The sequence below is a fragment of the Ostrea edulis genome, chromosome 2 (assembly GCF_947568905.1).
Source record: "Ostrea edulis chromosome 2, xbOstEdul1.1, whole genome shotgun sequence".
In the NCBI taxonomy this organism is placed as follows: domain Eukaryota; kingdom Metazoa; phylum Mollusca; class Bivalvia; order Ostreida; family Ostreidae; genus Ostrea; species Ostrea edulis.
Window position 1 is genome coordinate 4,437,269 of NC_079165.1, and position 26,415 is coordinate 4,463,683.

A 26,415-nucleotide genomic window follows, 5' to 3' on the forward strand; every position below is an offset into this window, starting at 1 on the left:
TAATTTTTTAAACAGAAAAATATCTATGATCCTTAACAAATTTTGAGTAGTATATATATTGATTGGTATATCTCAGTTCCAGTGACTACCTTGTTGTCATAAATGAAAGTGTTTTCTATCTTATGGTAAAAAGTAACATCTTTACCTTTTGCAACCAAACCTTCAAGATTTGCTGAGACAATATTTGTCCGCTTGTATCGGAACTGTGTGAAAAGTGAAGATAACGAACAGTGATCAATTTCATAAGTCCTATAAGCAATGCAAAATAGAGAGTTGGGCAAACAAGGACCCCTGGATATACCAGAGGTGGGATCAGGTGCCTAGGAGGAGTATGCATCCCCTGTCGACCGGACACACCTGCCGTGAGCCCTGTATCTTCATCAGGTAAACGGAGTTATCGGTAGTTGAAATCAGTGTGCCAGGAACGGCCTTACAATCGATATGAAACACGCCAGACAGCATTTGACCCAATGATAGGTTGTATTGGCAAACTAAATCGTTATAACGACCATAGAATTTGCGAAATGCTGACAATAAACGAGACTGTTGAAAACCCTGTAACATCAAGTTGTTTGTCAGTAGCCTTCCTCGATTTAAAAACTGACCAAAAGCAGAACAAGCTCTTGCGTATGAATTCAGTTGAGAGATATAAACACCATATGCAGGTGATAATGAGATATTGCTACATAAATATGGGAAGTTGACGATGGAAAAGCTGAAATCATCCCGTTTGTCATAAAATTGAGTTGTTAGTTTTCCGATAATATCTACGTTCAATAAAATATCTAAGTATGAAGCAGAAGTGGACGACTCTGTGATGTCTTTTATTTCGAGTTCACTGGAATATATCGAATCGACATATGAATGAAAATTATTTTTGTTATAGATAATACGTCGTTGATATATCTAAATGTCAAATTGAAGGCCACAGCAAGAGGTTTTTTCTTCTCACGTAGAAGTTTTTGAATAAATTCTGCTTCATAGGAATATAAAAACAGGTCAGCTAACAAAGGAGCACAATTTGTGCCCATAGGGATTCCAACAGACTTTTGGAAGATCTGATAACCAAAGACAACTAAGATATTGTCAATGAGGAACTCCAGCATATTTTTCATTTCAACTTCAGAGTATTTGTGCGTGGAATCAGATAGGAATATTTGCGTTTTCCATTTTTGCTGACGAAGCAACTGTCTATGATGTCAAAAAGTCTAGTCTTTAATCTATCGTGAGGAATGGTCGTATAAAGTGTTGAAAAGTCACATGTTTTGATGTTGTTAATTTGAGAAAAGTTTTGTTATTTCAAGTTTACTAAAAGTTCTTTAGAATTTTGTAGAACCCACATTTGATTTACACCACTTCTTCCATATGTAGTCACACAGTACGTTTGAAGTTTCTTCTTCACAGCTGCGAGGATTAATTTGCAAGCAACCATTCAACAAATGGCAAATTTATTTACATTCCAATTCCCGATGAAACAGCAGTGGAAGTGCGAATAAATCTATACGAAACAGTATTTGGGGTGTGACCACATAACACAGCTCCTTTCAGGACTGTTAACTCTGGATCGGCAGGGGCAATAACAGTTTTATTAGGAAATGATTCCGTTATTGCCTTCAACACCATTGGTGATTCAGAAAAACCGCCTACGAGAAGAATTTTCGATACAGACTCCCCTTGAAAGGACTGCATGATTTCTGTGGTATGTTGAATGATTCCTTGCAGTGTCTGACTGAAAAATTCTTTGGAAATTTCGGGATATATTCGAAGTTTGTTCATCCTTAATTCTACTGTCTTTGCGAACCTTGTCTGTGGCAGTGCTTCTGCCAGTGTTTTTTCTGACTGCTCCTGAAATATCTCCAGCAGACGAAGTGGTAATTTTATGATTACTTTATTTTCTAAATCGGGCTTGATAGTGAGTTTCTTCACTTCAAACTCACGGAAGAGTGTAATATAATCATCCATGTTTTCATCCCTCAACGTTGACAGGACATCATTTCCAAAGAGATTCGCCAAGAACTGATAAAACGCATCGTCCACTTTGGTTCCTCCCCACGCTACATCAGTGACATGATGGACCTTCCGAAGACTGTGGTCCGACTGTACTTTAAGGACTGTGGTGACACATGTTCCTTTTACAAATATTAAAAACATCATCAGTAACCATAATAATGTAATGTTAAACTATGCATTATAAGAAAATCCCGCATTTATATGTTGTAGCTGAATCAGTAGAATCATGAGAATCTATATCATACTTTCCCATTAAAAATGTGCAAAATGAGACAGAATTAATGTACATGTATTTCTAACCCAACTACAAATTAGTCATTTTTGAAACGATGATATTATGTGTTATTTGTCAGTTTCTAACCTCCCAAATCCAACACCATATATTGTGTCCCAGGTTCGAAAAAGTTATTTTCATTTCTTTCTTCGCTATCTGACATAGGTTCCATGAGAATGTGACTGCAGTAATTCGTCGCTGCCTCTGGTTCCGAAACCAACAACAACTGTTTACTCAGAATACCAGCCTGTAAAATAACACGACACGCATCGTTTACAATTCTCATTCTTGTATTCCAAATTCGGTCAGAAATCATATGAAATGTAAGGAATCTATAAACGAAATACAAGGTCCTAACTTAAACAGTTCAAGGGATATTGGCTAGATTAAGTTTTTAAAAAGGAGGTCAAACTCCAAGGTCAAGATTACAAGGTCAAAGAGTTTGATACCAAAAATGTCTTGTGACAAGCAATGCATCCATGCAATGTGAAAGATATATCACTCGCTATTTAAAGTTATGGGCAAGGTTAAAGTTTCAATTATAGTTTTGAAATTTTGATTATACTCCAAAGGCAATGTCACAAATTCAAGCATCATGAAATCGAATGCAATGTCTTGCCATAAGAAATTTATATACAAAATATGAAAGCTCTACATTGAATAGTTGAGGAGATATTTACTATGTTAAGTTTCCTAAATGTAGGTCAAACTCCAAGGTCACAAGGTTAGTCAAAGTACTGAAAGCCAGGCTTTTCTGATGACATACTACACTGGTGAATAACAGTATACAGTTATTGACTGGGTTCGAGGACAACAGCTGTTTTGTTTGACCCGAGAAGGGATCTGTTGCCCAAAGCCGTAGGCTGAGGGCAACAGATCCGTTCGAGGGTCAATCAAAACAGCTGTTGTCCGAGGACACAGTCTATAACTGTTTTGTTATACACCTTCATTTTTTAAAGTTTGTTTATACGAGATGCACATGGTTTGTTGACTTCAAACTTTTAACAAGACAGTGTAATTGCGTCCGTTTATCAACGTATTCCCTAGTTTAAAAGAAAACATACCCAATATCCAAATTAATAATCAATCATTACATTTTTCGTATTCCTGCCTAGCGTTTCATCTAATAAATTATGTATTTCATCATCAGTTAAATCATTGAACCTCGCCATTGTGTAAAAAAAGCAGCAGACCGAGAATCACGTGACTTGCGTAGCCAATGGAAATAAGTCAGACTATTCCCCGATCAACAGCTCGTAAACTGTTGACCGGTCAATAGACCACGAGTGTGAGAGTTGATTTAACAGTTAAAATGTTGGTTCTCAATCGTATTAGTTTTATATAGGAAAAGAAATTAAGGTGTATAACAACAAAGTTTACTACCTCTTTATTGCTTGATTTTCTTGATTCAGTAGAACAGATTTTGAAGCAGACATCTTGTAAACTTACTTCCGTGACTGTAAATTCCATAGTAATTATTAATAGATATCTTTAAATCCAACATAACATGGAGCAATATTAGATGTTTTGCACACTCAAACGTCATGTTGGGTCAAAAAGTCATAGGAGAAAATAATTTTCATCCGAGGACCCGTGACATTCACACCTGATGCCGAGCGTTTGGCGATGGAACTGTCACTACCTGTTTTAACGACTCAGGTCTGTCGCGGCCGGGATTCGGACTCCGGCCTCCTGCATGCGGGGCGAACGCTCTAACCTCTAGGCCACCGCGGCGGTCTTTAGGTGATTAGATTTCAAGGTGTGTTGACGTGTTTTGGAGGCTCCTGATTTTGGAGAATTTTATAAGTTATCTTGCGACATACGTTTAGTGTGTGGTAGCTCTTTATAATTGAAACAATTATAGATACAAATGGGGAAATCTCGTCGTGAGAATCAGGATGAAAAAACGCAAAAAAGAAAATCAAAGTGTTAGTAGTTCGGACAATAGTGACATTAGTACCCTGGCTGTGAGTAGTGTACTCAGTGAAGTGAACGACATGCTCTATGGAAGTTCAACAGTGGCAGCTACACCAGTTATCGATACAAACAATCGAGAAATTATTACTTCTACACTATTACCAACTGCAGCATCTCAGAATCAACAAAATGTCTCGCTGGTGCAATCACAAACAAATGATACATGTCCACCATGGGCTAAGGAACTTGTCAACGCTTTCCGTACGTTGGAGTCCAAAGTAAACGGTGTGTACAAAAAACTCGAAAAACTGGAAAGTGTTGAAACTAAAGTAGCGAACATATGCACTACTATCTCAAATTTTGAATCGGAATTGTCCAACATAAAATCCAGTATAAACTCAAGTCTTCAACAAACAAAGGACGTGATTACAATGCTCGTTGAAAGAACAGAAGGAGCAGAGTACCAATGCAACGAAATGGACGACCGAATAGCACACCCAGAGTCAGAAAATCAAGCACTGAAATGGGAAATCATTGACGTAAAGGCGCGCTCTATGAGGGACAATTTGATCTTCTCAAATATTCCAGAGAGAGTCAACAAAACCCGAAATGTGACTGAGAAATTTTACGAGAATTCCTAGAAAAAGAACTGAAAATGGATACGGCTGACGTGAGCAACATTAAGTTTGACAGAGTACATAGAATGACGGGACGTAACAAACCCCGAGCAATAGTGGCGAAGTTTAACAACTTCAAACAAAGGCAAGACGTCAAATTCAGATACAGAGAACTGCAAGGTACAAACTTTTATGTAAATGAACAATTTCCACCAGAAATCAATGAACAAAGACGACAACTAATTCATATTGCGAAGGAGAAACAACGACAAGGACACACGACACGTTTAGTGTACAATAAACTGTACATTGATGGCGTTCCATACAAACCACCTACTAACCCACGGAACCAGGAACTGATGAAATAGGAAATTGCGGGGATCGAACATTCGTTGCGTATAGTCGCATGGAATGTAAACAGAAATTTAGATTTATTGATTGATTGATTGATTTTGCTGTTTTCCGCCACACTCAACAATTTTTCAGTTATCTGGTGGCGCCCAGTTTTTATTGGTGGAAGAGAGAACCCAGATATAATTTACCTGGGAAGAGACCACCGACCTTCCGAAAGTAAACTTAGAGCAAATGATATGCTGTCAAATATTTTGGATTATAACACTGATTCGGTCATGCCACGTCGGGTATCAGAAGATATGATGATTAATAGGTTTGGCAGAAAGCTTTTAGAATTATGTAAATCTACTTGTTTAAGACTTTGTAATGGTAGAACACCAAGTGATGAAAATGGTCAGTTAACTTTTTACAATCACTTAGGTACAAGTGTTATAGATTACGTTTTAGTAGAAGATACGTATTTTAACAATATCACTAAGCTTAACGTCTGTGAGTTTAACGAATGGTCAGATCATACACCAGTAGAATTTACTTTGAGATGTATGAATGCTAGCTTTTCCAATAATAATGATGTAATCACGAGTGGTCCAAATACGACACGGAAGTACAGATGTGAAGACGAGCACGGGGAACAAATGAAACGTGACCTCAATGACAAAGTCAGTGATCTGTATAATATCATCGACTCAATACAATCGTCTACCCTAACACTGGAGCATGGTATTGAGCAGTTGAATTCTATATTAAATGATGTTTTTCAACCTTGTTCTAGAAATGTAACATATTGTAAAAAAAAATTCGCCTAATAAGAAAAGTCCTACTGGCAAGGATAAACCTTGGTTTGACGAAAAATGTAAACACCTGTACAACACTTGTCGTCATTTTATGTACATCTTTAATTCTGAGCGTAGCCCGGAAAACAGATGCAATCTGGTTGAAGCTAAAGGTGAATACAAACGTTATGAACGACAGGTCAGAAGTAAGTATTTAAGGTCAGAGGGGAACCGACTTAGTCTGTTACGTAGAAATAATCCTAGACAATTTTACAGAAGAATTCACGGTCTACACCTACAGAGTTATCGTTGAATAATTGTTTTGAGCATTTCAAGTCTGTCTGTAACAATGATGGAGATAACAATAATACAGATGTGGACCGAGCTCAAAGTTGCATTTTCGAGGAGCTAGATGTTCCAATATCATGTAATGAAGTTTGTAATGTATTAAAGAACACGAAAGCTGGTGAATCACCAGGCATTGATAACTTGTTAAATGAATACTTTTGTAAATATGTACAGAGTGTCAATGGACAAGGACACAAATAATTTTGGTAAGAAACTACTTGATTTATGTAAACACATGCATTTATATATTATGAATGGTCGAGTCGGGAGTGACCGTCTCGTAGGACATACTACTTGTAAAAACACAAGTGTAGTAGATTATTGTATTGGGAATTTAAATTTTTTTTCAGTTGTAGATAATTTTTCTGTTCAACCCTTTTCAGCAATTTTATCCGATGTTCATAACCCTACATCTGTTTGTTTGAAAATTGATTGTAAGTTCTCAGAATCAATACATAACGAAGAAACAGGAAATGATACAAATCCTGATTTGCCTAATAAATGGAGGGATGAGAAAGCAAGCTTATTTAGAGAAAAAATTTATGAAAATATTGATTATGTAAATGAATTATGTACTATGTTTGACGAAATACATGCGTCTGACATAACCAGTGGTTTTATTGATAATGCTGTCGATAAACTATGTACTCTTTTTTTAGACTGTGCGAAGTATACTTTTGGTGTCAAAGAAAATAGAAAAGAAATGTTAACGAAAGATTTAAGAAACCATGGTTTACTTCACTGTTATAGAAAAGCCAAAAGATTGTATAGAATTTATGGAAACGAAATTTTTAAAATACACCTTCTTGAGAAAGAAAAATAATATAAGAAAACTATGAAAAAGGCTGTAAAGAAACACAAGTTTAATACTAAAAAAAGGTTGAAGGAATTGAAAAAATCATGTCCAAAAGAATTCTGGAAAATATTGAATGGTAGAAAAACTAAGAAAACTCTTGATAAAATTAGCATAGATGAACTTTTTAACTTCTTTAAAGAATTGAATGAGGAAGATGAATCAGTTGTACCAGATTTTTTGTTTTCTGAAAATGATTTGAACATGTTATCCCATATTGAATCAAATACTTTTATTAATTCACCTATTACTGAAGGTGAAATATTACAATGTATAAAATCATTGAAGCGTAACAAATCATCAGGTTGTGACCATATTGTTAATGAATACATCAAATCAACGTGTGATTTTATGCTGCCTTTTTATGTGAAATTGTTTAATGCTGTTTTTGAATCAGGTATTTTTCCTAGTGATTGGTTGTGCGGGAAGATAATCCCTATTTACAAAAACAAAGGAGACGAATCAATGGCTGCTAATTATAGACCCATTACTTTCTTATCATGTCTTAGTAAATTATTTACGTCAATAATCAATGATAGATTAAACACTTATGCAGACGAAGTAGAATTAATTTTATGTTTACCAAGCTGGTTTTAGAAAGAATTTTTCTACAAACGATCATATATTTTCATTATATGTTTTACAATACTTGTTCAAAGGCACTGGGAAAAAATTATTTTGCGCGTTCGTTGATTTCGAAAAAGCTTTTGATAGGGTGTGGCGGATTGATCTCTGGAATAAACTTTTGATGAGCAATGTTGATGGTAAATGTTTTAGAATAATTAACAACATGTATAAAGGTGTTAAAGCAAAGATTAGATTGAATAATAATTTTTCTAACGAATTTCCCTGCCAATTGGAAGTCCGACAAGGGAAAAATTTGTCACCTTTTTTATTTTCCATTTACTTGAATGACCTTGAAAATTTTTTGTTAACAAGAGGTGCTGTTGGACTTCCGCTTGTGGAAGAGAGACTTGAAAATGAAATTCAAATGTATTTCAAGTTACTTTTGTTACTCTATGCGGATGATACGATTATTTTATCACAAACTGAAAAAGATTTGCAATATAAACTTGATAGTTTTTATGACTATTGTGACAAATGGAGCAATGTTTGATGTGCTATAAAATGTAAGCAAAATAACTTATCAATCAAATGTCAACTTGACCTTTTTGACAGAATTATACAACCGATTTTATTGTATGGTTGTGAAATTTGGGGGTTTTCAAACACTTCCATAATTGAAAAATTACATACTCGATACTGTAAATATATACTTAGATTAAATTAAAATACTCCGAATTATTTTATTTATGGAGAACTTGGAAGATATCCTTTGTCTATAAATATTAAAACAAGAATAATCAAATTTTGGTCAAAAATTATTTTATCAGACAATAGAAAAATTACAAAAATTATGTATTCACTTATATGTAAAAATAATAATAGCCCTTGGATAAAATGCATTAGGAACATTTTAAATGAGTGTGGATTGTCATATGTATGGGAAAATGAAGCTTTTTTAAACACAGACTGGTTAAATGCAAAGGTATAACAAACACTGAAGGATCAGAGTATACAGAAATGGAATGGACTTTTATGTAATTCGTCAAAAGCAATTAATTATTCCATCTTTAAAAATGAACCAAATTTTGAATTTTATTTAGATGAACTTCCTAAAAATAAAAGAGAAATACTCTGTAGATTTAGAGCATCAAATTTTAGATTACCTGTAGAGACAGGACGATGGTTAAACATTCCAAGAAATGAAAGAGTATGTACTTTATGTAATAATAATGATTTGGCTCATGAGTTCCATTATTTATTCATATGTACTGATGAAACTATTAAGAAATCAAGATTGGAAAACTTAGATAGATATTATACAAATAGACCAGATAGATATAAATTTAAACAGCTTCTTAATTGTAAAAATGTTATTGTACTTAAAAGATTATGCAAATTTTTAATGGTTATAAGGGAGAGGGCATATCCTCCATGTTAACTGCATGCTATGTACAACATTGTATCATATATTACGAATTACTTCTCTACAATACACATGTTGTATTTACTTGAGAATAAATAATTTTGTTGTTGTTGTTGTTGAGTTATTTTTACTCCATTGTTGTCACGTCGATTCAATATTATCTTTAATCAAGGCACATTTCCAACATGTTGGTCTGAGGGAATATTTTCCCACCTTTTAAGAAAGGAAATGCTAACGACACTAATGACTATAATAAAGGCATAACTCTGGTGAATTATTTGGCAAAAATATTTACTTCTGTTCTAAATGATAGGTTGTTAAAGTGGTCTTACGGGAATGATTTTGTACCAGATGCTCAGTTTGGTTTCAAACCAGGATTTGGCACTGCAGACGCTATATTTGCATTACAAAGTGTCATTAGTAGAACGTTATCACGCAAAAATAAGTTATTTTGCTGTTTTGTTGATTATGAAAAGGCTTTCGATAAAGTCAATCGAAACAAGTTATTTTTTTAAATTATCACGCTGTGGCATCACTGGTAAACTACTTACAACTATCGAATCACTATATAGTAACTTAAAATCCTGTGTAAAATTTCAATCTGAATTATCGAACTTCTTCTCATGTACAAACGGATTACTGCAAGGTGAGCGATTGTCCCCCTTTGTGTTCTCTCTCTCTCTATGTGAATGATTTTGAGAATGCATTTATTAATAGCTTATGTGATGGAATTGACTTTAAAGGTATATTACTGTTTTTGCTAATGTACGCTGATGATAGTGTACTTTTTTCTGAATCAACCACAGGATTACAAAACATGTTAAATACTTTATCAGTTTATTGTAACGAATGGGACCTAAAGGTTAACATTAAAAAAACACACCAAACGTTCCTGTCTTTCGTAACGGAGGGAAAATAAATGCCGCCAGCAAATGATTTTACAATGGTAGCGAACTAGAAGTTGTTGACAGCTTTAATTGTCTTGGTCTTACTTTAAATCTTAATGGTAAATTTACAAAGTGTATTATCGCGGAGCAGGGTAAAAAGTGTATGTACCATATTCTTCGAATTTGTGATAATCTGTTACTGAACTTCATGTATTTGATAAGTTTATGTTTCAAGTGTTTTGAATTATGGTAGTGAAATTTGGGGTTTTAATCCAGGTAACAATGTTGAAAAGGTACATGTGGACTTTTGTAAGCGAATTTTACATGTAAAGAAGTGCACTCCAAAGTATATGGTTTACGGGGAACTTGGCCGTGTGCCAATATATAATTTACTTATGATAAAAATTGTTACATATTGTAAATATTGGTTGAAAGTTATCAAAACCGAAAATTGTATTCTTCAATCTATATATGATGACGTGTTAATTAGGGCCCCGCATGAAATGAGGGAAGCCCTATTAGTAATCACATTGTCCGTCCGTCCGTCTGTCCGTCAACACTTTCTTTGTGACACGATAACTCAAACAGTTTTTATCGTACAGTTTTCAAATTTTGTACAGAAATACTTTACAATAAGAGGAAGACACCTATAGATTCTGGAGTCATGTCACTTTGTCTGTTTGTATGTCATCATCTTTCTTATTATGACCGTATCTATTTACCACTGTCTAAGGGAGATAATTCAATTTCAATTATGATATGCATTGTATTGAAATAGAAAATTTACAAGAAATAACTCTACAACAATGTGTATGTGTATATATTTGGGTTTTTTTTAATATGATATAAAAATGCTTGATGTTACATGTATATTGAATTAAAACACGTCATTCCCAGTCAACAACTTTCGATCGGGATGGGAATACGAAATAAAATTTCTTATATCCGGTTGCAAAGTGAAACTGCTTCAAGAAATTGAATTATGTAGTAATTGCACGTTACACCTTAGAGAACTGTTCCTTTTAATAAAGAAAGTCACAAAATGAGTGTACCTTATTCATTACTGTTACCGAGCTTTCGTCGGTAAAAATCTCGAAATGGCGTGTTTCATTGCGCATGTTGACGGTAAGGTCCACATTTTCTACGTGAGTATTTTGATATTTGTTTATGAATTTTTTTTGCGCATACATGGTATGTCTCGGCTAGGAATAATGGAAATTTTCTCACCTATGTATGTAAAGACATATTCTATAGATTTCTAATTTTGAAAATGTAGAACACTTATATCAAATGACAATGTGTTTGAAAACACGAAGAGCCCCGATGTCAGAATTTCCTTTTCCAAGACATCAGTATGTCAAATTCATAATCCTTTTCGAATAGTATGTACCATATTTTGTACCAGTTATCCATTTGAATCCCCTATTACAATGGAATTTAGTTACACTGTTGTGTTTGAGTGGGTGAGTGTATATAATGACACAGCAAGACAAGATCGATTGTGTGAATTTTGTAATTTGAACGAAGTTGAGGACGAATCTCATTTTATTTTAATATGTCCTTTGTACAAAAACCTCAGATCTGCATATATAAAAAAGTATTATTGGTCGCATGCTTCTATGTTTAAACTGGTACAATTGATGTCAATTCATAATAGAAAACAACTCTGTAGTCTGGGTAAATTTTTAAAAAGTGCTTTACTCTTACGATCTAGCCAAACTATCATCTAATGTATATGCTGTTTGTTGTTGTTGGGTTTGTTTTTTAATGTAAACTTGACTTATAACTCACTTCATGTATGTCCATCCTCTAATATTCACTCCACTTTTCATACTGTATACATCTTTTTTGTTTATACTCTGTAACTGAATATGTATTATGCTGATGAGCCGTAAGGGTTAAAGCCAATAAACAATACAATGAGATGTTTGATATTAAACTTATGGTACGGTACTGTTGTAAAGAAAACGCATTTCTTTACACAGATACGAGTCTGAACTGCGCATGTGACATCATTGGTTTGAATATGATACACGGCTGAGTGACAGTTGTAGGTATTTACACATTACTTTCCTTTGTACGTCACGATCTAACGTAACACGTTCTCTGATTGAGCAGGGAACTTCCCCTGTGTCCACTCATATGCTGAAAGTTAAGGCTACGAAAATCGCACTAAATATGGGGTGTTAAATAAACATAAATATATTATAAAATAGAAACAACTTTAGTTGTATTTCTGGTTAGGATGACATGATTAAACTCTTAGAACTAAAAATTTAACCTTAATGGGATTCAAAAATAAAATAAACTGTTATATTAGTTTATGCATTGTTACTGCGATCATGCGATTGCAAAAGAAGAAAAGAATTTCAATTATTAGCCGCGCAATCCAGTGAAGATATATAGCACAATATATGTACACATTTATATTATTAAGAAATTTTGCGATATGTATTTTGTAAATAATTGATTATTTTGTCCATACATATCTTATTTCCCCTTCAAAACCAGAGTCAATAACGTTGTTTTGGGTTCTCTTTGCGCCAACCAATCAGCTTATTGTCTCTGAAATCTTCGGTGTGAATTTCGGCTGCATCGGAACAGCGAATATTACTAAAGCGGCCCAAGGTATTCCAAATAGCAAACCAAGATGGCGGCGTCCATGACACCGCGAAAAGTGTACAGTGCTTCTAATATATGCTGCCTATGCGGGTTTTCTTTTATTGTTAAAGAGGTTGACAAGGATGGGACTGTCACATTAAAGAAGTTATCAAAGCTTAAACTTCGACTTAACGACGAAAAGCGAAAAGCGATTCATCAAGTGACAGACATTCCAGAAAATGCGGACGGTGTGTGCACCAAGTGCTTCGCAAAAGTTGAGAAGGTTGTGAAGTACTGGAAAGAAATATCAACTATCATTTCACAGTTCAAAGAGAATATGAAGCGGAATTTGTCAAAAACGCCGGGGTCTAGAAAGAAAAGGCTACTCAGATCTCCAAAGGTACTGTATAGTACCAAGTACATATACACGTGATTGATTATGAATCATCAGGTCCAGTACAATCAGCTTGATTTACCTACCGCAGCTTTATTTATTAGCTATTTCATTGCAAGTTTTCACAATTTTGCATTTTATTTAAAATAGACAAAAAATCGCAAGTATGTGACTATTAATGTTTATATTAGTGAGGTTTAAAAAAGCAACCTAGAGCAGACATAGTTTAAACATTGCTGCTTTTGAATACTTTTAAGCAAATGATATACTTCCACTGTTTGAGTAACCTTACCGCACCTTATGTGCGGTGAGGCATGGATAAGTATGATTACTTCACATTGTGCTGACCGGAACTGGTCTTCTGTTATTCAAGTAAAAGTAAGTGTTTGATCACAAATTAACCATTGTACATGTATATAGCCCCAAAACTTTTGATTACAATTGCGCAGAAGGAGACACATCTCCAAAACTAATTTTTTTCATAAATTGTTTTCAGATCAGTTCAAAGTTGAAAACTATCACTGCATGAAAATGCGATTATTTGCACTTGCTGAAAAAAAAAGATAATTGAAGAAATAGGTATGATTTAGTAGCTAAATAAAACTACCTCAAGTTGGTAAATAAAGCTATGTAGGTAATTCAAGCTGCGTACCTAAAGGTAGTTATTGTACTAGACCTGATCATATTCATGCTAAAGCTCATAAACAATTTTATATGTTCAATTTGAATACGAGTTAATTTAAAAATGATTCTCTCATAATTTATTTAAGATGTGCTATCAATATTATCACTCATGTACAAACAACTGCAGATGGGTTCAGAATCTAATTATATCTATCTAATTACATGGTGTCCTGTCCTTAAATCAGCATTCAGTGTCCTTTATTGTCGTCAAGTTTGGCCCCTGAACAACCTCTTTCCCAATTCACTAATTTTCATTTTAACGGCCTCTGCCCCAATACCAAAATATGATGTGACAGCCCTGGCATAGAATATTGAAGAATGAAACCCTTGTTTGCTCTTGATACACTGATCACAGGTAATAAATGTATATAAATGCATCAATTTATTATACACTGTCAAGCATCTCTCCCGGAAGCCAAGTCCGTTCACCTGTCAAACGAGGCTGTACAGACCCATGAGACTCAGAAAGATGTAACTACATATCAGTTCAGACCCCTATTGCCAACGCCTTAAGGTATTATGAAAAATGGTACATTTTCCCCCTGGTTATTTCATTGTAAAAATCAGGAATAGTTATCTGACCATGAATATGTACATGCAAGGTGAAGATAACGAACAGTGATCAATCTCATAACTCCTACAAGCAATACAAAATAGATAGTTGGGCAAACACGGACCCCTGGATACACCAGAGGTGGAATACATGTATTATATCAGGTTTCATTGAATAGATATGATATAAATATTTTCTTAATTGCAAGATTGTTAGTTTCTTTCTGATATTTTATTTTCAAATGCGAAAGTTACTGGTAAATTTTAAATAGAACTTGATGACAGAAGACAAATATAGGTGCTATTATTAGGCAATGTTGGATTTAAAAAAAGGTAAATAGTAAAGATTTAAAATTAGGTAGAATTACTGAAATATAAGGATACTTATAATGAAATAACTTTTCAAAGTCATCACAATGTCGAGATAACATCTCATTCTGGGAATTTTCAGATATTGTAGAGGTAAGAAGTTTTGTATGTACATGTAGTAACAATAAACCATATATAGAGATGAAATACATGGTGCATTCTCTAATGAGTTTTAGATAAACCTTCATATTAATTTAGTGATTGTATAAACCACAGAATGTAGCCTTTTAGAGGCAAATGCAAGCAATATTTTAATTTATGTTATCTATTTAGATTCAAGGAGAAGGTCCACAATGTACAGGGGTGCTTGTTGATAAAGACTTGAATACTGGTACGTACATGCAAGGTGAAGATAACGAACAGTGATCAATCTCATAACTCCTACAAGCAATACAAAATAGATAGTTGGGCAAACACGGACCCCTGGACACACCAGAGGTGGGATCAGGTGCCTAGGAGGAGTAAGCATCCCCTGTTGACCGGTCACACCCGCCGTGAGCCCCATATCCTGATCAGGTAAACGGAGTTATCCGCAGTCAAATCAGTGTGCCAAGAACGGCTTAACAATCGGTATGAAACACGTCAGACAGCATTTGACCCAATGCGAGGTTGTATTGACGAACTAGATCGTTATAACGACCATAGAATTTGCGAAATGCTGACTTCAATCGAGACTGTTGAAATCCCTGTACCATCAACTTGTTTGTCAGTAGCTTACCTCGATTTAAAAACTGACTATACCCAGAACAAGCTCTTGCATATCGAATCAGTTGAGATATATAAACACCATATGCAGGTGATAATGGAATATTGCTACATAAATGTGGGAAGTTGACGATGGAGAAGCTGAAATCATCCCGTTTGTCATACAGTTGAATTGTCAGTTTGCCGTTAATGTCTAATTTCAATAAAATATCTAAGTATGAAGCAGAAGTGGACGACTCTGTGGTGTCCTTTATTTCGAGCTCACAGGGATATATCAAATCGACATATGAATGAAAGCTATCATTGTTAATAGACAAAACGTCATCGATATATCTAAAAGTCGAATTGAAGGTCACAGCGAGAGATTATTTCTTCTCACGTAGAAGTTTTTGAATAAATTCTGCTTCATATGAATATAAAAACAGGTCAGCTAACAAAGGAGCACAATTCGTGCCCATGGGAATTCCAACAGACTGTTGGAAGACCTGATCACCAAAGACCACGAAGATATTGTCAATGAGGAACTCTAGCATATTTTTTATTTCAATTTCAGAGTACTTGTGCGTGGAATCAGAGTGGTGTTTAACAAAGTAAGTTTTTGAATGACTGATCACTAGATATGAATATTTCCGTTACATGTGGTACAAACTTAAAATATAGTTAATTGAATTAATAACAATTCTGTACATAACCACGGTGTATTTACAAATGACTTGTAAAAGAGGTATAGAGTTACATTATTGGATAACTTATCATGTGCATATGTTGGATAATATCAGCTATAGGGTCATCTGATCAAGTGACCAAAACTGCTCGAAGATCTCTTGACTTTAGCAAGGTTACTGAAAATGGAAACACAGATACCAGTACTTCTGCATATGTAGGAGAAGTCAAGGTGCTCAATGTTGGTTTTAAGTTTGGTTTACAGAATTTTTTGTTACCAAAGTTTCTGGTTATAGATTGGTTTTTAGATTTAGTTCTAGATAATGGCTGTGTTGCACTGGGCTTATTTAACATAAACTACGAATTAGTTGAATTGAATATAAATGTGTGGATATCATTTAATGAATGACCAGCATATATCTATCAACTGTCTTAACAATTTATTGCTGATTTTACCCCCTCCCCCAATTTCTTAAGAAGTGTTCATTTTCAAAAACAAACATTTGATTATGACTCATAGTTAAATTGTGTTATTGCTTGTGTTGAACTCTTGACCTGGTCTTGTTTGCATTGAGAAATAAGGCAATTTTCTCACTCAGTGTTATTTACCAAATTTTACATAGGCAAATATATTCTATAGTTGTATCACTCTTGTTTTGTGTTTTATTTGAATTTTATTTATCCAGTATCTTGATTTCAAAGAGGCTATTATAATCTTGTACGAGCGACAAACAGAAACGAAGAACGAGATGAAAGGTATGATTTTAATTAGATTGATTACACGTCGAAGTAAAAATATTTTGCATTGTTTTCGTTAAATATTAATGTAGTATAGCTTTCTGGTGGGCAACCCTGGGTTTTTAGTTTACACGTACAGTGTAAACCATTTTCGGGTATGCTCTTTCTGTCTATCTAATTAGTTTTTGCATCGAAGTTCAAATGAGGATTTTGATAATTTAGAATTTTCTCAAAGCTCCTAAATTTATGCACTAAACTGTAGGTAAAATGTGAGAAAAATAATCCTTCATTATTTACTCGTGTGGGATAGGAAATTCCACCCCTGGAACAAGATTCGCTGTCTAGGACTCTGCAAAACCTCGTCCTAGACTGCGAATCTTGTCTCCTCGGTGGAATTTCCCTATCCCACACTCGTACTAATAAAGGATTCTATTATTCTTTAAAAAACGAACTCAATTACCCCATAATTTGTTTTCATAAGAATTTTTCAAATTAACAGTGCGACATTTAACTCTCGACACGACAAAAGTCCGGAGTTTCGCCAACCCTTTTATTAAGGATACAAATAAACCCTTTACAAAAAAATGAGATTTTATGTTCACAAGACATGTACCAACATTTACACTTGTAACTATTGTAGTTTTAAAGATATTTCACCTGAAATCAAAAAATCCCATGAGATTTTCACTCCCACTTGGGGGGATTTTCACTCCCACCAAAAATCCCATGGGAGAAAAAATATAATTCCTCCTATAGGATTTTAACTCCCATATTTAAACTTTATATGGGATACAATGTCCCATAGGAGGAAATGTCCCGTAATGAACATGAAATGGCAGTAAATATCCTATTTGAGCATGAATTGGAATAAATACCCCAAATAAAACACAGGATGGGTTTTTTTATCCGGGTCATGAATATAACAATAATAAAACAGAAAATTGTATCTTAAAGAGTGTTGTTTGTCATGATTCTTAAAACTGTACTTACAAGCCAAGGGATGACATTAACTTTTAAATATATATGTAGGCCTATGTGTTTGTGAATAAATGTCCAAACAACATGAAAAATAATACAGGATATTAGAGCTCTGCATTACTAAACTCTTTCCCATGCAATTTTAAGCGTATACATATACATGTAACCCTTTTACGAAAATATCCGTATAAAATTGGACGGGACTATATTATTGCAGCAAGCAGACAAGAATACTATGAAATACTTATTCACATGCAGAAATGCTCACATTCACTATTTACAACCCTTCACAGGTCGTCAGGTGTGAATATGTTCACAGAAACCGGTAATTTTGTCTGTAATAATAATAGTGTGGGTATATACCATAACGCACCATCCCCTAATGGAGAAAAAAATATACAAGGATTGATACTTTACTCAAAACTTCGTTTCAAAATAGTTCTTAAAATTATCGTCACCCACCATCCTTGTGGTTTTATAAAGGGTAGCAGTATTATTATTACATATTGAATTACCAGTTCCTGTGATATGTTGTTGAATTGTGGAATAGGCCTAGCTTACAACAACTTGTTTACATATTTTAAAATTAGTGTTAAGTGCTTACGGTGAAAGATGAACTCTGCTAGGTGATGCTAAGTTGTTTAGCGAACCGAATCAGACATCTCAAACAAGATTCTCGATGATTTAACAACACAAGAATCATTTTACAAAATGCATGCTTCGATGGTTTTCGCGCCTGATGGACTGCTGAGTGACGTCACACATCACATTGACTGTTAATTTATTGTGTACTTATTCAAAGAGGAACGACTCTAATACAATTCACTTACACACTCGTCGGTCGATTTAGTTGCCAAAACGAAGGTCGTAGAATTAGATTATGGTGTTATTTTTAATGTACAGCGAAAAATTAATTAATTGTAAAATTCTCAAAATAGCGTCGCTAGGCACAAGGAAAACGGAAAATTTCTAGAAATATGAGAGAAAAATACTCTCTTATGAGTTGCCATGAAATATTAAGGTGATTCCACCCTCGGGTTGCAAAAATAAAGCTGTGAAACCCTAAGCCTCAGGTTTCACAGCTTTTTTGCAACCCTCGTGTGGAATCACCTTATATTTCATGGTTACTCATAAGAGAGTCTTATAATCTTCGGGAATTTTTGTGAACATGCCTGCTGGTGCCTTGGAGGAGTAAGTATCACCGTTGACCAGTCTCATTCGGTCAATTGGCCTCAAATGTCATCAGGGTCATATCCATCCCCTCATTTTATAATTGATAATAATACATGTATCTTGAAGATCACAGTTCATATTCTTGCTGCTCATCTCAAGATACATGTACATTGAATATTTTGTTGGAAAAGCGGCCCATGATCATCCCCGGCCCCTCATTTTTTAATTGGTAAAAAATCCTGGAGGTAGTTGAGATCATCACCCCCCCCCCCCCAAATCAGATACATTATATGTCAAGATGCATCGAATATCATGAATTGCAATGATCATCACCCCCACCCCACCCCCACCCCCATTTCATTACTGGTCATTGTTTGAAAATCCCTACTCTTATTTTGAAATGCCACTCTATCGATCTTAGCAAACATGGGTATATTTAGCGTTCACATGACTGCATTACACTCAGTATTTTTGTAGAAAACGTCCAATCCGACTCCCGGATGAAAATAAAAATTCCGAAACCTTATTGCGTATCTACATGGCACCATCAGTAATATTCCAAATTATAATTTAACTACACAGTGAAAAATGTGTTTAGAATTAAAATACTTTTGTAAACACTTCATTGTCACCTTCTTCTTCTTTGTTTTTTTATATGTTTAACTCCTAAATATGTAAAATTTCTAAACAGGTTTAGATATTATACATGTTACTCGTATCTGATATGTGTTCACAAATTAAACACATATCTAACACGTTTAAGTGCAAAACATGTCTTTTATGTGCTTAACATCTAAACACAATTTTTACTGTGTACTGATTAATATATGAGAGAATTTCTAGGGAAATGATTTTTGTTTGAAAACGGAGGTTTCATCGCCATTTGGCATCCCGGATGAAAGAATGAAAACCCTGAAACCTTATTCTATGTCGACACTACACTACCAATCATACTCCAAAAGATGATTTGAACTGCGTAAAATGTAATAGAAGTTCTGGGAACATTGCTTGTGTAGTAAAACGTTGTTTTCGACCCCTTAGTTGGCCTTTCGGATGAAAATAAAATTTCCTTAACCTGAGGAGACTTTCCGACCCTATTGCACATCTACAAGACACCATTATCATATCACAAAATATAATTTAGATGAGTTCGGGGAACCAGATTTTTGTAGAAAAACGTCCCTTTTAACCCCCCCCCTAATTGGCCCCAGAATGAAAAATGAAAACTCCAAAACCTTATTGCACATCTACAGGACACCACCAACCAGTTCTCCAAAAGAAAAATTGTGGCAGACAGATGGACGGTCCGGAATAACACAATCCTGAGTATACCCGAACTTTCTTTAGAAAGTACAGGTATAAAAATAAATGTTTGATATGTAAATACATGCAAGAATACACAAAAATATAATGATCAAACCCAGGTAAGGGTTAATGTACAATATGAAGGTCATACAAACCTCTGCTGCTGCCTCCGTCATGACTTCTTTGGCGACTTCATTCCAAATGGCGGGAACAGTCAGTACCCAGAGAATGAGGTCCTCTGTAATTTCAGCCCCATGACTATTCAATATTCCCATCAGATGATCCTTAAGATATTTGATGGCCATCGTAAAGATTGTCTTAGCTGGCATCTCCTTACCATTAGCATCTTTTATTATCGTGGTTCGTCGTAGACTCTGCAATTGATACTCTTTAGTTATTATTCTTTAGATATTTGTTACTTAGCCAATATAATCAGGTAAAGATAACGAATACTGATCAATCTCATAACGCCTTTAAAGGGTTTTTATCACAATGTTTAATGCAATAAAATCAGAATGCACATTTCTGCTGTTATATTGTTTCATTACTCCCAACAATTGATACAAACATGCGTTTTATCTGCAGATATTCAAAGCTTCCGCTTCAAAAATCGTCATGACGTCATACGTGTCACTATGTATGATGCAATCGGATCACGCGCTCGTCCTTTTCTGTAACCGTTCATTTGCGGTTACGGAAATAGCCGAGTAGTTACGATTGTATGTATGATCATGTACATGTGTCAAACTTCCGACAGAGTTTGTTTGCTTACAAACCAAACTCTTCCAGTTAGGCATTATGGGACAGCGATTTCTTAGGCCGCGTATACTGTGTGACGTCACTGTAGAATGACGAAAAACATAACGTTAAACGTAAACAACGTTCAAAACAAGAACGTAAACATCAAGTTCATTACTCTACACAATAATTTGAACAGAGCCTCCCTACGTTTTAATGATCTTTTTATGTTCAAAATAAAATCCATACTTTTATATTAATGCTCTTAATCTCAATATCTTCAAACTTTTAACTACGATCTACTTCTTTAGTGTTATTTGCTTCATTCTCTCACCAGAGGGCGCGTTACGCAAGCTTCACGGAACTCTGGATAGAGAATGTTATTTGCTTGCGTGATAATCGCGGACTCGCAATTACAAATCTGTATATTGTACTGCGTCACATAGGTGACGTAATGAGGCCTCGACGGGGAGTTTGGTACATGTGTTAGTCTGGCGCATGTCTGACCCAATTTCCGCTACCCTACATTAATGTAGCGTAACGGAAATTGGGTCAGGCATGCGCCAGACTAGTACATGTGTGTGAATATATTCTATATTGAAAGTAATAAATTATTCCGAATGGATAGTTAATCTTCCGACATCGATGACATCCCGTTAGTATTTAAAAGATTCAGCCATACATGATTAAACCTGCCGACAGCAAAACTTTAATATTACAACAACATTGACGGACTCAGACGGAGATCCCGGTCACAGAGAGGGTGGAACGTTTTGGTAAATATCTATCTTATCATAGAATGACACTTTTCGTTCGCAAACATTTTGTGTTCCCTTGTAGATCATAATATTCTTTTAAAAGCATTAGACTTGATCAAGTCTCTATGTTTAATAATCATTGCTCTCTTTAATACTTTTGATAATGCCAAACATGTTTGGTGACATTAAGTATGGCAGAGAGCAGATATTTAGACTTCTGAAACACAGAAAAATTTGAACGAAATGATAAAGTAATAAAAACAACATAGAGACTTGAGCAAGTCTAGAGGTCTGTACATGTAGAGTGTAATGCATTAGCCAATCTAACCCGAATTAAAATCAGTTGTTCTCAAACCGTTACACTGGGGAAGGTAGAGAAGATCTGCTTTTATTAGATTGATGCATTAACCTACAACGGAACAGCCGATTTACCAATATCGATTTAATTTATGATTTTTTTCCAAGGGGGGGGGGGGGGGAGGCGTACCGGATTTTAAAATTGCCAATCTGAAAATCTATCGACTTAGCTTCTTAATCGTATAGTGTGTGTGTGTGTGTGTGTGTGTGTGTGTGTGTGTGTGTGTGTGTGAGAGAGAGAGAGAGAGAGAGTTGTCATTTAATACATGGGCCAATAGTCATAACCTCTACCTTATAATCGTCCCACTCACTACTATAAAAAAAAAATAGTGAGAAGGGGGGGGGGGGAGAGACTGTCATCCATTATAACAGTACTTTATTTCCAGAATACACCCATATGGGTCAATTAAGCAAATAAGATAATATATATATGCACACATTATATATGCTTCCACACATTTACTCATTTATTAAACCGACGTGGAACTTTTACAAACCACCGATATAACTGAGTGTTGGGCTAAGTATATGTTTAAGTTTCTGTATAGGTGATTTAAGAAGAAATGGGGAACAATGGTCTAACATGGTTTACATAAGTGTATTCCTTGGCTATATATTTATATTACATTGTAAAAAGAAATGAAATTCATCATCAATATAGCATTACATAAAGTGCAATAATCTTTGTTGTCGAGGTATTTTCTTATGTCTACCAGTTTCTATCAGTAGGCAGTGGTCACTCGTTCGAAATTTAGTTAACAATTGTCTATTCTTAAAACTATTTTCAAGCATAAGGTACTCTTCCATTTTCATGTTATGTTTTAGTTTACTGTATAAGTACAGTTTGGAGTTTTCTGTGAATTTAGATACTTTTTCAATAGTTTTGTCTCTATAATTATCTAATACTATTTTCTTCAACTGCTTTTTAACTAGATTTCGAATCCTGTCAAATATTTCATCTTTGTTCTTATAGTTGCAATTTCCCCCCACTACGTTGGCATGCAACATCATTTTAAATAAAGCCGCCGTATTTCAAAATTCTTGACGATTATTAACTAGGATTTTTTTAATTTTTAATTTTTTTTTTTTTTACTATTTTAATGGGGGGTGGGGGGGGGTGGGGTGGGGGGTGGGGTAGTCATTTCGTACATGGTGTCAATACTCAAAACTTCAAGTAGGGGGGGGGGGGCAGAAAACCAATATATCGTTGCATATGCATATATAAAAACTGTATGCTACACAGAAATTTCTGTGGTTGCTAGACCCGCGGCGACCTTGATTGCCTCAATACTTGGTAGGTTATAAGAGTTCTCGAAGTCACTATCTGATTATGTCCAGTCTGAAGGACAATGAGCCTATTAATTTGTAAACAAAAATGTTGAAATCATGAATTAAATGGGTTAGAATGCAATGTGTAGGTTCGCCAAAGAAGGTGGTTCTCCGTTGGTTTGAATTGGATCTAAGTTCACAAAATTTCTCCGACTTGCCTCGTTGGTAAAAGTAAAGAAACTCATCTCTTTTTTGTGCTGATTATTACTGCTATATACTGTACAACACAATGTAATGGAACTTGTAACTGTAGAATATCTCCAATTCGTATCAATAGCATGCTGTATGTGCTGTTCACAACCTGTAAAAATGTGCGTTCGTTTCACTGTTCTGAATATGTTCTGCACAAGTTCCGGACAGACGTCCAAACAAATGAATCAGAACAGGAAGTAGATTAAACAGTATGGCGACGCTGAAATGGATGTGTATACAACTGCTGCAGGAGTTTCTTGACGATGACGACAACAATGACGATGACGATGTAATGGCAACTACCATGATGGTAGACATTATACAAACGTTAGTAAAAACATTTTTGATATGTATTTGCAAATAATTGCATCTGAAATGAGAAGATCTTTCTAGTGTAATTTTTTAACTTTCTTACAAAAAGCCCCATTTGGAATTAATTATTCAAACACTGATTGCTGGTCATATAGTGGCAAAATTTGGGGCGATATGCTTCGTTTCAAATACCGGTATTTGAAATGCAAGTACTGTCTTTAAACAATTTTTGAAAAATTTAAAAGGAGAGTTGAGAAATCCAATACATCGATGTAGATTATTAGTGGTCAGAAATAATATCTTGACACGCACGGATCTAGGCGTCAGCCACACCCCACCCCCTTCCGAGATTGTCAGAGTATTTAGTAAATTTATATTTACTAAAAACAACTTAGGCATCATGTAAGAAACTCGGACTCGTAAGCTGGTAAGAAATTCATATATATGAAGGAAAGCGGCTTGTTCGTGAGAATTGTATATGTATCCCAACCCAATGTTTTTGCGCATTTGGGTTTGCACAAGTTTGTTTCCCCGAGTCGAGTACCCCCCCCCCCCCCCTTCCGAAATAGGACCAGGATTAGGATATTTCGGGGGAAATGGACAGGTTTTCCATGTGTTTTGTTTTGTATGTCAACAAATTCTGAGTCGAATTTTTTTCTTTGGATGCCTATCGAGATTATGGACACCCCCCCCCCCCCTAAAAAAATCTGGATGCGCTCTTAATTGATTTTAGATACTGAAATGAAATACTTAATTTTTTTTACTATGAACTAGTATAATAAATGATTATATCTGCGCTGTTCGTTTTGAATTTCTCGGGAGACGATAATTTTAAGAAAGTCATAAGCTCAGAAAATACTTGTAAAAATTACAACTTTATACTTTTTTAATTAACATGAAACAGTTTTCTCTGATTTATTTAATTTTATTTCCTTTTAATTTTTTTTAGTCACACAAGAGAACCCAAAAGTAGAATTAAAAACTATTGTGAGGATGTGGTCTCAAAGTACTCAGATACCGACTTCAAGAGGATGTTTAGACTTTCTCGTCCTACTTTCGATACAGTAAAAGGCTTTTTGCAGAATTGCCCGGAACTCGGTGTGGAGGGAAACGGAGGGAGAGAACCAATATCAGTGGAAAAACAACTATACGTCACATTGTGGTACCTGGGTGGATCGGACAGTATTATAAGAATAGCGGACAGATTTGGAATAGCTGAATCCTCAGTTATTGTATGCAGAAATCGGATTATTGACACTATTTTGAACAATTTGAAGTCAAAGTTTATCATCTGGTCACATGCCGAAGTGCTTGAACAAACCATTGACAAGTTTCATCAACGAAATGGATTTCCTGGAATTATTGGGGCACTGGACGGCACTCATATTTCTATAAAAGCACCAACTGAAAATCCTCAGTCTTACGTTAATAGGAAAGGCTATCATTCCTTACAGCTACAAGCAGTCTGCGACTCTGATATGAAGTTTTTGAACTGTTACTGTGGATATGCAAGAAGTTGTCACGATGCCCGTGTCTTAAGGAATTCCGATTTTTGGAGCTGTGGTTTAGAGGTCTGTAATGGAAACCATATCATTGCTGACGGAGCGTACCCCGTACGACGATGGCTAATGACGCCTTATCGTGACAATGGGCATTTGTCGCAAGAACAGAAACATTTTAATCACCTGCTTTCTGCCAACAGAGTGGTCATTGAAAGAGCGTTTGGACTTTTAAAAGGCAGATTTCGACGTTTACATCATCTCGATGTACTAAGTATTCCAACAGCAGTTAAAATTAGCATGTGCACTTGTGTTCTGCACAATATCTGTCTTATTCAAAATGAGGATATTGACGACTATATGGAACCACTGGAAGTTAATCAACAACCAATACCTCAACTGGCTGTTCAGGAAAATGAGACGGAGGGCATTATTAAACGCAACATTCTTTGCAGAAGACTCAGTGGACAGTAGATATTATGCACAAGAAACATTCAGTAGTTAAACTCGCTTGAACCAATTACAAGCGCATGTAGTATGCTGCTGATTGACTTTATGTTGAAATACAATTAAAAGAAATGAAAACTGAAGAAAAAAAGTTTTATTAAGTTTATGACACTGTACAATGAAGGAAGACATGGTTATTTACCACTCAATAATAAAAACAAAAATATGCATGTACTATACGAATGAAATAAAGTCATTCAATTATTTTTTTTGGATAATACCCACCATATAATCCAACATGTCGGAGGGCTTTGGGCATAGAAATATTTATGAAATCCTTAAAACTAGTGATAAAATCAACATGAACAATACAGTACCTTCCATCCCAGAGTATAAAACAACAACGTCCGTTTTCTCTGACTTTTTTTAACGTCAGATATTAAACTATTAAAATGCGAAAATGAACTTCAACAAGCTTTACATGAAAACTTTAATTCTTTGTCGTATCTCCGCTCGGCACACTGGACAAACTGTTATTTTCTTCCCACATTCCATACATGTGACTAATGACCACAGTCACATAAAACACAATCAGGAG

The 26,415-nt window shown here is 35.0% G+C and overlaps 2 protein-coding genes across 2 annotated transcripts in view; one reads left to right on the plus strand and one right to left on the minus strand.

Moving 5' to 3' along the window:
• Nucleotides 1-808: 808 nt before the first annotated feature.
• Nucleotides 809-26,415, minus strand: part of LOC125681086 (heat shock 70 kDa protein 12B-like) — a 48,854-nt gene continuing 23,247 nt past the window's right edge. Inside the window, exons 5-7 of the mRNA XM_056157384.1 lie at nt 20,341-20,559; nt 2,372-2,531; nt 809-2,129 (exon numbers count right to left, since the gene is read on the minus strand). Coding sequence (XP_056013359.1) covers nt 1,453-2,129; nt 2,372-2,531; nt 20,341-20,559 — 1,056 coding nt within the window. The 3' untranslated portion in view covers nt 809-1,452. The remainder of the gene's footprint in view (nt 2,130-2,371; nt 2,532-20,340; nt 20,560-26,415) is intronic.
• LOC125681088 (putative nuclease HARBI1) lies at nt 23,411-25,962 on the plus strand. The gene is made up of 2 exons (XM_048921011.2): nt 23,411-23,886; nt 24,821-25,962. The coding sequence occupies exons 1-2, from the start codon at nt 23,771-23,773 to the stop codon at nt 25,842-25,844; spliced, it is 1,140 nt and encodes a 379-aa protein (XP_048776968.2). The 5' UTR covers nt 23,411-23,770; the 3' UTR covers nt 25,845-25,962.